The 13,826-nt window shown below is 36.0% G+C and overlaps 1 protein-coding gene across 1 annotated transcript in view; it reads right to left on the reverse strand.

The window, feature by feature from the left end:
* The window catches only part of MDGA2 (MAM domain containing glycosylphosphatidylinositol anchor 2), an 867,659-nt gene that overhangs the window by 329,713 nt on the left and 524,120 nt on the right, over positions 1 to 13,826 (reverse strand). The window contains exon 4 of the mRNA XM_060619633.3: positions 1,319 to 1,515. Coding sequence (XP_060475616.1) covers positions 1,319 to 1,515 — 197 coding nt within the window. The remainder of the gene's footprint in view (positions 1 to 1,318; positions 1,516 to 13,826) is intronic.

Here is a 13,826-nt window from a genome sequence, read left to right on the forward strand (position 1 = left end):
CGGGGCTCGAACTCACAGACCGCGAGATCGTGACCTGGCTGAAGTCGGAAGCTTAACTGACTGCGCCACCCAGGCGCCCCTTCCATAGACATTTTTTAATTAAAAATTATTTTTCTTTGTTAATGAGGTTTGTATTCCTTTCTAGTAACCAGAAAAGCTCTATAATAACACCACTCAAATATTCTTTCAAATTTTAGTGTCTTCCTCAAGAATTACTAATTCTCCACTCGATATATTATAGAAGAATATTTCACATTACATTAACTCTATGTGAAATTAATTCGATTTTTCTTTTTATTAAATAAGTTGAGGGGCGCCTGGGTGGCTCAGTCAGTTAAGCGGCCGACTTCGGCTCAGGTCATGATCTCGCGGTCTGTGAGTTCGAGCCCCGCGTCAGGCTCTGTGCTGACAGCTCAGAGCCTGGAGCCTGTTTCAGATTCTGTGTCTCCCTCTGTCTCTGACCCTCCCCTGTTCATGCTCTGTCTCTCTCTGTCTCAAAAAAAAATAAATAAACGTTAAAAAAAAAATTTAAAAAAAAAAAAAGACTGTTACAACTCCTTCTAATTGTTTAAAAAAAAAAATAAATAAGTTGAGGACCCATTAGAAATTTCAGTTTTTACATAATTAACGCTCTATTATTAACCTAATTCAAAACCCAAAATGAACAAAAGAAATTAGAAATTTTTTCCTACAACCAAAGTTAAGTGAATTTCAAGTACATTTCTTTATTCCTTTAAAAGTATTTACCATTGAAAAGAGAAAAATCAAAATTTCTCCCTTTAAGAAATATTTTCCACAAAAAACAAAGCAGTCATCAAATGTACAATTATGTACTTTATAATGAAACCTAGTTAAACCTATGGATAAAGGAATACAAGTTAGGATACTTGATTTTTTTTTCAAATGTTAACATTTTAAATTTAGCTATCACATAAAAATTAACAAATTTTATTATTTGAGTTACCTTAGCTTTCAGTCAAGAACATATTGTTTTTTTTTTTATTTTTTTAACATTTATTCATTTTTGAGAGAAAGAATCAGAGCTCAAGCAGGGGAGGGGCAGAGAGAGAAGGAAACACAGAATCCAAAGCAGGCTCCAAGCTCTGAGCTGTCAGCACAGAGCCCAACATGGAAATCGAACCCACACACCATGAGACCATGACTGAGCTAAAGTTGGACACTTAACCAATTGAGCCACCCAGGCGCCCAAGGACGTGTTTTTTACAAGGCCAGATTTGGAGACACTCTTTTCAAATAAACATAATACTACAAGCTACCTGAATTAGGAAAGCATTTTAACATTATTAGTAATTCCTACCTGGGTAAAGAAGGGTTCGTAAATCTCAACTCCTTTATCAGATCCTTGTAGTAACACCTCCTGACCACGTCTCCAGCTGTACCGTACAGGTGGATTGGAACTGGCAACACACCGGAGGAACACCGTTCTCTCATAGTAAAATTGTTCTTTAGCTTCACCTATACTTTGATGAACAGTTACTACTGGGTCATCCAAATCTAAAAAACAAAAAATAAAATAAACCAAGTGACAATGTTATGAGTTACATGGCTTTTATAAGTATTACACATATGAAACCTAACCAAAGGTTCATTTTCATAATCAGTTTTACTGCTTATCTCTAGACTCGTTTTTTTCATTTAGTTTATTGAAATTGTTTAGAGAAAATTCCAATGATAGGCAGTAAAAACAAATAGAGCTATTTTTTAAGATTTCTACTTGTTGAGACAGTACACAGGACTTTGCATATTTCCAACACTTTCTAACAGCTGCATAGAACAGAGCTCCATGAGAGATCAGAATCCAAGACCCTTCAATTCAAGAGATTAGCCAAAACAACGACACAGGGACAGGGAAATATCAAGCGGCTCAACAGACTCTTTCCCTTAATCCCTTAACATCTTTTCTAAACATTTATAACAGATATATTTAAATAAAAAAATTATGTTTATAAACTATTATCATCTTTATAGTGAGAAAACATGATCTTTTAATTTTTTTTAATGTTCATGTGCTTTTGAGAGACACAGAGAGGGACAGAGCATGAGTGGGTGAAGGACAGAGAGAGAGGGAGACACAGAATCCAAAGCAGGCTCTAGGCACAGAGCCCAACGTGGAGCTCCAACTCACAGACAGGGAGACCATGACCTGAGCCGAAGTCAGACATCCAACTGACTGAGCCACCCAGGCGCCCCGAGAAAATATGATCTTAAACTAGGTTAAGTTCTTTCTTCATCTCAGATTTTATTTCCCAGATTACATTTGCTAATTTGAAATGTGCTAACAGAAGGTACTGTTAAAAGGCACTAATATTTCTACTACAGGATACTGAGATTAAATTTTTGCCATCTTACATGCATCTTAAAGAAGGGATATATACCACAGTGTTTAGTAAACAGTTTCTGGAAAAAAAATACATAAATATCTTGGGCTTTGTATGAACATGGGTTCATACAATCTTCCTATGAACCTGGGTTCATAGAGTCTTTCTCTCAACTACCCAACCCTACCATCGTAGTGTGAAGGCAGTCAAAGACAGCTAATTAAATGAATGGTTGATTAACATTGCCGATTCCCAGTAAAACTATTTACAAATGTAGGTGCCTAGACAGATTTGGCTCATGGGCCACAGCTTGCCATAGATTGTCAACCCCTGATCTACCATATCCCAGTTTCTTTAATTAAGAGAAGAAGAAATTAGAAAGTAAACTTGCTTTAAAATAACAACTGTATTATATATTTGTTTTTTTTTTCTGTATTATATATTTGAAAGTCAATATGAAAATAGATCTTAAAAGTTGTCATCACACACACAAAAGTATCTGTACCTCATGCATGGTGATAGATGCTAACTAAACTTATTTTGGTGATCATTTTGCAATATGCACAAATATCAAATCATTGTGTGGTATACCTGAAACTGATATAATGCTATATGTCGATTATATCTCAACAACAAAAAAGAGGGGGAAAAAAAAACCCAACAACAACAACATGCTCTTGGTTCCAAATGCTAATAATATTAACGTAGTATATACTTACTAAGTACGATGCAAACTTTCGCTGTATTTAAATATTAATTTCACCCAGTTTTGCCCTTTTTGGCTTTGTACCTGAAAGATTACTTAATCTTTGTGGTCTTAAATTGCCTTACCAATAAAATGGGAATAATAATGGTACTATATAATTAAAGTTGTTGGAGAATTAAATGAGTGACTCCTCACAGCCTTGGGCACATAGTAGAAGCTCAATAAAAATTAGCTATTATTACTACTATTATCATTATTGGGTTTCATTTAGACTTCCATTAATTCCACATACTTTTCTTACCTTTACCTCAATTCACAATGCACAAAACTCTCATTTTAAATAGATAAAAATGCCATTTTGCCATTTGTTCAGACTACCAATTTTTTCTATAAGACAAATACTTTCATGTGAACACTGAAGAGAAGCTATTATATTTATAAATATTATATATTTATATACATATTATATATTATTGTTATATATTATATACATTAAATAAACATAAGAATAGTAAGGTGTGTGAGCATATGCCACCCAGAATAGTTAAAATGCAGTGTTCTTTAAAAAGATTCTTTGTGATGCATTAAAATAATAAAAAGTCAACAAAAGTCATGAAGTAATAGCAGCCCTAAGGAATCAAAGAACAGAATTCTCAAATTTCCCCAGTTTTAAAAAAGGTTTTTCCAAATGTGAACTGCTTGACAGCCCTACTTAAATTTCTAGTTTTGCAACATTCTGAGTTTTTTTTTTCCAACATTAGAATCTTTTCACAGCTACCTCAAAGGCTTCTAATTTTAGTAGTATAAATTTACAGAACAACTGCTGCTTTTTGGTAAAATTGAAGGAACTTTCAGTTTAAATTCATTCTATTAGCTGTGCAAGGATACATGCCATCTGGTTTTAATAGTCAGTGTACTTAGGGATACCAGCATCATTATTATGAAATGTTTAAAGGTCTTGAGAATCTGTCAAATATTCACTTACTTGGTGATTAGTCCTTCACATACAAATCAAATCCTTAGAGGAGATTGATTATATGAATTCAGCCTTAGTGACTTGAAAAAAAAAGTATTGTGAATGGATTGTAAACAACTCATTTTTTTTTCTTAGACAAAACATAATTTCTTTTAGTCCTATCTCATTTTTAGGAGATATGATCTGGGTTATGTTGTAAAAACAAAATTCTGAAGCCAGAAAGTTTAGGGACAAAACAAGTGGATGGTAATCAATGCAACAACGATGATACTCTCAGGCCTCCAAGTAGTTAACAGTATTGTACTCTCCAACATGCATTTATTGACATATCCCTAGCTCTTTTCTTGTTAGGTGATGGTGTCAATAGACCAAACCTGAACAAACATTTAAACATGCTCTTCTCTGATCTATGTAAGTTTCGGGTCACTGGCCTTCTGAGAATCCAATCCTGTGACAATGTGCACTGAACATTGTATTGGCAGAATTATCTGTTGGATTCACCCATGTTTAGGAACTTCTACTTCACAAAGCTCCTAAATGATATATATATATCATATATATATATTATATATATATATATATCATATATATATAATATATATACTTATATAATATATTATATATTATTATATTATAATACAATGTATTATATATATATAATGTTTTATATATGTATTATATATGTATATATATATATACACACATATATATGTATTATATATGTATATATATATATACACACATATATATGTATATATATATACACACACACATATATATGTATATATATAATACAATGTATTATAATATAATATATATTACATTACATATATATATATTTTATTTAAAAACAAACATAACAAAGACAAGTCATGTTCTAGAAAGTCAAACAATGACATTCCTAAAAAAATATATTTTATATGTGTGGGGGTGTATGTTTATATTTATACACATATAAATATACTTACATGATATATAATTTTACCATATACATATAAATCACTTAAAACAGTACATATGATTAACATAAATTCTATATAGTCTTAGTGAATGTATACTGAATATGAGTATTTGTTGTAGGTCAGGTTTCTTGGAAAAGACTCTAAAAGAGAGGTATGTGTGCAGGAAGTATATTGAGAAGTACCTTCTAGATCAACACTTGATTGACAGACTTAGGATTGCTGGGGAGGAGAGTTGAGCTACAGCACAGTTATAACAAAGGTCTCAATAGCTCTATAGAAGTGATGGAGCGGTGAGGTCTTCTCACAGTTGTCCTGCCCTAAGGCAAGGGAGCTAAGCTTTATATACCCACCCCCTCCTCCTCAATCAGTCCTTCCCTCTGTGCTACTCCCACCTAGAAGGCATGACCTTGGGAGGGATAGCTCTATTAGGTTTAGGATAATTTCTTTTTAAAAAAAAATTTTTTTTTTAGTTTATTTATTTATTTTGAGAGAGATACAGAGAGAGAGAGAGAGAGAGAGAGAGATGGAGAGTGGCTTGAAGCAGGGAAAGGGCAGAGAGAGAGGGAGAGAGAGAATCCTAAATAGGCTCCATCCTCAGCACAGAGCCAGGGGCGGGGCTCAGGGCTTGATCTCAGGACTTAAAGATCATGACCTGAGCCAAAATCAAGAGCCAAAATCAACTGCACCCAGGGTGGTTTCTCAAGAAAGATTTAGCTGATAGCCATCAGCTGCTAAAACTCTCAGCAGTTGGAAGAATGAGTCCTTCAGTATCAAGGAAGGGATCTGGCTGCTTCATACAGCATCTGCTCACATCCACTTTCTAGTTATGATAATTCACTCTATCTGGGAAAAGCTACTCCAGGATGCTGGTTAGTCACCTTTCTGGGGAAAACTGTCAAAAGAAACTGTGGTGAGATGATATTCGTCATCTCTTTCTACTATTATCATTCTAAATTGCTCTCATCCTAGGCTAGTACAACTTTTGGTATAAGTAGATTCCCTTACTGAGGTTACCAGCCCTTCCTCACTGAGGATTTTGTGCACCAGGTCACCATGTCCTTCTCAAGCCATTACTGATGCACATTACTGATGTTTACCACCAAAATTGGTCAAGAGAAGACCAAGAAATGATTAAGTGGATCAACTGGGTATCAAACATATTATTTACTGTCTCATTGTGTAACAACATCCCTACCTCCAGCTGACCATAAGGGTCAGTTACTCCTTCCAGGATGGTGACTCCTCTTATTCCCTGTTTCCTAACATAGGAAACCTAAAGTAAATGAGTAGCAGCTATGGCCTAAAGATTAATGGGGCTCTTGATATATCACTTAATAAAAGCTTTTCCTCTTCTGAGAACTTAGGACTTCTAAACTGGCAGAACCCAGAGTTGGAAGGGAAACATGGATTCCCCAAGTGAGACACTGAATGTGATGTTAGTAAGTGGGGTCACTCCTTGGTTTTGAACCTATGTATTCTATAGAAAAAAAAAAGCATTAGATAATAATGATCATTGATTTAGAATGTGTACTGTATCTTGGAGAATAGCACCCCTTTCTTAGCAGCCATTATCACTCTGAGACTCAGATGCCCGCTCCAAAGACCATTCTATCACTCTAGTAAGTTGGTATTTTTAGGTAATAAAGAATATATGACCAAGGAATCCCATGGCAATGTTCTCACTGCTATATCTTCACTGCTGCAAAATGTGCTTCTAGTCCCATGAGTGGTTAGGTAGGACCCTGTGTTGTGAATACAACATTCTAAAAGTCCTTGGGTAAGGTTGCTGCTGACTAAGGTCAATATAAACATCCACACCCAGATTACATGTTAAGTTCAGTCAAAATGATGCACTGTTACTTTCGGGTAATCAGGTCTAATGTAACCAACTTGCCACCAAGGGACTGGTTGGAATTTTGAAGGGCAGTACTTTTACTGTGTCAAGTGTTGGTCCCTGTTGCTGCCAGGTTAGATAATCAATAGTGGCAGTAGATAGATCGGCCTTCATGGATGAGGACCTATGTTTCAAGCTTATGCATAACCTCTATCCCTACCATTATGGGAATCCTATTCATGAGCCTGTTGTGCTACCTATGAGTGGCCAGTGACAGAAGCTGGCTATTAACAACTGTCTTCACAACTCTGTCTGCTTCATCGTTTTGTGTTTCTTCTGTGATGGGTAACTTTTGGTCCTCGATAATATCCATTCAATAATTATCCACAATAATAATATGTCCAACAACCTACTCAAACAGATCTCTTTCCACACAAAGTGGTTGACCAGGTACACTACCCAAACCAAAGTTTAGAATATTTTCTAACTAATTTTCTAATATTTTCTAACTAATTTTCTAATATTTTCTAAGAATATTTTTCCTCATTCCTGTCTATCAGGGACATCCCAGAGTTGGGGCTCTAGTGAAGTAGCAGTCCAGTGTTTGACTTGCATACATATACTGAGCTGACCTATCACAAAAGCTTAGCCTTTTTTCTCCACCATCAACATATAAGTGACCCTCTATGTGGCCAGATATAGACTGACAAAAAGGAGCCAGTAAAACTGATAGATGCCATGGGGGCACATCCTTGTACAGCTTACTTGGGCCCTTTGCCCTGGCCTTGCCTCCTCCTGAATTTATTACTTCCATTTTATGATGAACTACTGATGGGTCTCAACTATTTTATGGCTTAATGTTGGTAGATCAGACAAAAGCCAACGTATGATTGGAATTTCAGACCACATGGTCATTTGATATTCCATATTCAGACACTCCATCTCTACCAATGCCCAGTAGCATACTAAGAGCTATTTTTATGATAGGGGCATAATTCTTAACTGAAGAAAGGATGATCTTACTAACAATCCTAGAAATTGAATTTATAATCCTCCTATTAGTATTGCTGTAAACCACACATCTTTTCTAGCACTGATATATCTAATATCATCGATTTTCCTGGGTTATGTGACTCAGGCACCAGGGTCACTTACATCACAGCATGGGAATACTACAGAACCGTTTCCTACTTTGAGACACAGTTGAAGTCTATAGTTGAAGCCTTCCAAATCACCTGATAAATGGATTTAAATTATATTTACAAGTGTGAAATATGCTTCAGAACCCAAAGAGACTTAGCAAGCATTGTGTTTACTTCTGAAGGATGGGAATTGTGAGATGCAATAATTTGTGCCTTACTTTGGAGGCAACATCCTGGTAAGATACAACAACTGGATCTCTAAAATTTTATTAATACTGTGTGCCCCTGAATCTTCATAGGCTTATTTCAATCCTCTGGATTATGCATGTCTTACCAAGATATCCAATGTACTTAGCAATTCTTGTTTATCTGGACTAATCAACATAATCCCATCGATATAGTGGAACAATAACAAGTTCAACAGAATGTCCAGATGCTTATATCTCTTTGGATGACTCCTTATGAAAAGGAGTGTGAGAGTTAATTTAGTTTTAGGGCAAGACTGCCAATATATGCTATTGTCTGTCTCAAGTGAATGCAAATTATTTATGATTATCTTTCCTAACAGAAATGAAAAAGACCGCATTAAGTATATTACTGGCACACAGTATGTATCTGAGTCCATGTTATTCTACTCTAGCAAAACGAACTTATCTGGCATAAGCTGCAATAAGGGCACTGCTTAGATGAGTTTGTGGTAGTCCATTATCTTTCTCTGGGATCTCTCTGGTTTCATCAGGAGACAACATTGTCAGTAAGTAGAATGTGAGGTGGACCATCACCAGCATATCTTTTAGGATTTTAAAGATGGCATCAATCTGTGGTATTTCCTCTGGGATATATGATTACATTTGATAAATCTCACCTGAAAAATGGGGAAGTTTCAGAGGCTTCAACTTGGCCTTCTCACTAGGACAGCTCTTATCCCCAAAGCCAAGGAATCAATATGGAGGCTCTGCCAACTAGAAAATATGTCCATCCCAAGTACACAATTAGAGATGAGATAAATGATAACAAGGGGGATCTGTGGATTGTTTGACCCAATGTGAGCTAGCCATGGGCCACAACTGCATTTATTACCTGGTACCTGTACGCCCAACTCCAATGATATAAGAGCATGATAATTCTGTAGAATATCAGGTATCAAAGTCAACTTAGATCCTGTGTAACACACTCCTCAAAATGTTTCACAAGTCCCCTTTTCCTAGAAAATGGTTATTTAAGGAAGTGGATATAGGTTCTTTAAACAAAGAATTTTGAGAATCATTATACACTTCTTGTGGTGTTGTAGTGTTCTTTCTAGTGACTTAGTCTCCCCTTCAAAGAGTTCAAAGTCTGAAAATTACCTCAGTTGCAACAATTAGGCAAGGAATCATCATTTGTTTATTATGTGACCATATTCAGCCTCCTGATCATCCCTCTGATTTTTTTTAAATGTTTATTTTGAAAGAGAGAGAGAGAGAGAGAGCAAACAGGGGAGATGCTGAGAGAGAGAGAGAGAGAGAGAGAGAGAGAATCCCTAGTGCTGTCAGTGTGGAGCCCAACATGGGGCTCAATCACACGAACCATGAGATCACAACCTGAGCTGAGACCAAGAGTCAGACGCTCAACCCACTGATCCACCCAGGCACCCCTGATTTCTTTAATAGCATAGACTGGATAATACCTTTGTTGAGTGTCCACTTATTTTGCTCTATGCAATGCTATATTTTATTGTTGGTCTCCAGGACCCCTGTGAGTCTAGAGCCCTGGGTGCATTTTAACTAGCTCCTCATTAAAATAACTGTGTGTCCACCTTGCTTGTGACAACTAAGCACTGCCACTTAGATTCTATTATTTTGAGATCTTGACATTTCCATTCCTATCAAGCAGTTCGGTTCTCTACTAGCATCTCTTACTATCAACATTTGCCTACAGAGAACAGACACCTAGGAACTTCTCAATGATGCTTGCCTCTCAGTCATCAGCACATTCTTATTGCTTTAGGGGTGTCCTTGAAGCCTTTATACAGATGATAGTGAGTGAATGATTTTTCTGGGCTCTAACTGGTATATTCACTTTAGTATGTTCACATATCTGAGTCTTTTGACACCTTTTTCTACTGTATACACAGCAGCTCTGGTATTTATACTTCTTTTAGTGGGGATGCTTGCTTTCCTCAAGTTTCCAACAGCTATCTGGCAGCAGCAACTCTCTCTTGCTATCCTTGCTAAGATGCTAAATTTTATATCATGGGAGAATACTATCATATCAATAAACTGTTATTCTCTATCCCCATTTGATCTTATGTATTCTCTATCCCCAAACTTATTCAATCTTATTCTCCATCCCACTTGATCCCGCAGCCTCAGAATCCAATTCCATACATGCTCTCCCAACGCCTACCAGTAAACATACTTCTGTGGCCACATGATGTCATCTGCTGACCCTATGTATTGATCTGGAGGCCAGGAATGGAGGTGAGGGTATATCCTCAGGGGGAAGAAGTTTCTGAACCATCTTTAAGCAAGATTGACATAAAAGCCCTTAATTAGGAGGAATAGACCATTTCTGTAGGCCCAGAATGCTTATGGAGAACTAGGTTTCAAGGTTTCTGAGATCATTAACCCAAATGTACTCCAACCCTCCCCCCACCCCTGCAAATCAGAGTACCACTTGTTCTCAAGCAGGGTTCAGACACTGGTTTAGCTGACTTGTCAGGGCTAAGGATTCAAGGTTCTGTAAAGCTCAGCTATATATTTAAGTAAATCCTAAGCCTTTTTTTTTCAGCCTTTATGACCTTTGGCTAAAGAAGATGAACATTTCTTTATATTTTGGGAAGAAAGCCTTCTTATTCTCACACATCACCTCCAATTCATGATTATTTACATTCAGCCTTGCATTATTTTTCTCCACTGGATAAATAGAATCCATGAGAAACAGATTCCATCATGCTTATAATAACTTTCCCCTGAATTCTACAAAAGCCAGAGATAGTGTATTCACAGTGCATTACATTCCACTGGTACCTATCCTTGTTCAACATCAGGGGTTTTAACAATTTCACCACTACAGCATTCAAGAGCTATCAGTTGTCCATCTACTACCAGCAATGGGGTCCTCATTGTCAGTAAGTTAGTGGGCTGATGGGTGATGTTTGTACCATTCTATTTTAGAGTCTATTTCCTCAGACCATCTAGAATGACTCCTTGAAAATACGAGTCTTTGATGAAGACATGCACTCAGGAAACTTTTGAGGAGTGCCCCTAGGAACAATTTTTCTGGTGGCTTGAAAAAAAATTAAAGGTAGGAAAGATTAGGCAGTGGGAGGAGTTAAACTGTGATGCATCACTACAAAGTCTCAAGATGATCCAGAAGGAGCTCTAGAGTTGCAATGGACTTTAAGTTGTCCCAAAAAAGTTGTTTTATAAAGGACACTGATTAGTCACTGGGTTAGGGCTTCCCTAGAGAGAAGACTTGACCTTGGGTTATGTAGCTCTTTCCATTTGAGGATAATTTCATGAGAGAGATTAACTTGAAAGTCAACAACTTTCACACCCAGGATTTAGAAGGAGTACTTGTTATACGTTTTATCCAAGGACCTTTAAGTTATCATTTCTAATTTTCTTCAATCTTTATACATAGTTTAAGTGACATAAGATCTCTCTCTATATTTATTTAATATTCAGTTTTCATACGAAGTGGCTTTGATGATATTACAAAAACACACTGTACTATTTTCTGTTATGGAACATATTTTATCTACACTTATTTATTCTCTTTAAAATAAATTTCTTTTAAATTTATAGGTTGAGTATGTGAAATTAAAGCATGTAAAAACAGTATTCATTGACAAATGCAAAATATTCTTTTAAGTAAAGAGAATATGATTTTTATTATCTAAGAGAGGACAAAATTCTTCTCATTTATGAAATAATATAAATAACTGATATATGATTTGATATATGAATACTTGCTTCAAATATATTTTAATGACATAACTAATTTGGATTTCTATAAAATATATATATATCTCTATGTACATATAAGATCCATATCTTAGTCATGTTTGTATTCCTTCAACCTGACATAATGGACATAAGTATTCTATAATGATCTAATGTATTAACACAAAGAAGATTAATCTGTAGTTAATATGATCAATGTCAATCTTTAGCAAGGCTACCCATACATAAAATAATCTAAGGGAAATTAGTTTTTTCCCCATAAACAGAATAGCTACTGCTGTCTAGCTGAAATAATTTTCTAGAGATTTTCTCTTTGGCTAAATAAACATGCCAGGAACTGCCAAATTGAAGTCATTTTAAGAAACAAAACTTAAAATGACTTCAATTTGGCAGTTCTTGGTTTCACTCTTATGTGGATCCTGAGAAACGTAACAGAAACCCATGGGGGAGGGGAAGGAAAAAAAAAAAAAAAAAAAAAAAAAGGAGGTTAGAGTGGGAGAGAGCCAAAGCATAAGAGACTGTTAAAAACTGAGAACAAACTGAGGGTTGATGGGGGGTGGGAGGGAAGGGAGGGTGGGTGATGGGTATTGAGGAGGGCACCTTTTGGGATGAGCACTGGGTGTTGTATGGAAACCAATATGACAGTAAATTTCATATATTAAAAAAAAAAAAGAACTTGAATCAGGCCCTGGACATAATACTACAAGTTAATTTCATGCATGTTAAGGGGAAAAGTCAGGAAATAGATACTCTAAGTTGTGAACTCAGTATCTGGAGGAAGGAAGAAAAGGAAGGAAAGAAGTAACCTAGATTTATCTCTGATAACACAGAACCAAATGAATTTTCACTTTCTACAATTAGTATTGCTTAAATGTTTATCTTTTTTTTTAAGTTGTATTCATTTAAGTAATCTCTACACCCGATGTGGGACTCAAACTCACAACCCTGAAAGAGTCGCACACTCTTCCAATTGAGCCAGACAGGCACCCCTCTTTAAATTTTTATAATAAATATTTTAACTGGTTAGAAAAAAAAAGAAACAAAAATATATACAGTGATAGAAGTTACCTTTCTTAATCCTAGAAACTTGCATGAACTGAACTGGGTGACTGATTAAATAGAGAGCTGACAGAAAGAAGAGAGTGAGACAAGGACTTGGCTTGGGCAGTTGGGTAGAAGGTACAGTAACAGAAATAAAATATAAAGTAAACCTGTTCCTGGCCAGAGGAGACAAGGCAGGAGATTATGGAAGATGAAGAACCTGTTTTGTTTAAATCATGTCGAATGTCAAGCACCTACTGCTCTACTAGTTATAAGGCACATAGACTATACATTAAGAAGAATAAGAAGTCTGGGTTGCAGATACAGATTTGTGAGTCATCAATATGCTACGTGAGGGATGAGACCATTCAAGAAGTGTGCAGAAGGAAGGCAGGGAAGGTTCAAGGATAGAGCATGGGCAACACCAAATTGAGGAAAAAAGAAGGAAAGAATTAGGAAAAAAAACCTGAAAAAGTGATGAGGAGGGTAGAGACAAAACAAATCAATGGGAAACAAAATAAATTTAAAAGGTCAATCCACTCCCACGGAAGAGTTAGAAACCAGAATAAATGGTGAAAAGAATCAAAGTAAAAATAGAACTGAAAAGTGACTTGAAATTTGGCAAGAAATAGGTTACTGGTAGCCTTCATCATAGTTGTGTCAGAGGAGTAATAGAACTGATAGTCATTTTCCTGTGCCTTCAAGCACTGAAAGCCAGTAAAAATATGGAAAGATTCATAGATATGAATCTTCAAGGAACTTGGCTTTCACGACGAGTTAGAGGAGTAGCTATAAGACAGCACTTGATCATAGGAGTCCTGCTCTGTTTTCGTTGTTTTGTTTTCCTTGAAGCCAAAAGATATATATTTAAGTCCCAAT

The sequence above is a fragment of the Panthera onca genome, chromosome B3, assembly GCF_046562875.1.
Source record: "Panthera onca isolate mPanOnc1 chromosome B3, mPanOnc1 haplotype 2, whole genome shotgun sequence".
Classification (NCBI taxonomy): Eukaryota; Metazoa; Chordata; class Mammalia; order Carnivora; family Felidae; genus Panthera; species Panthera onca.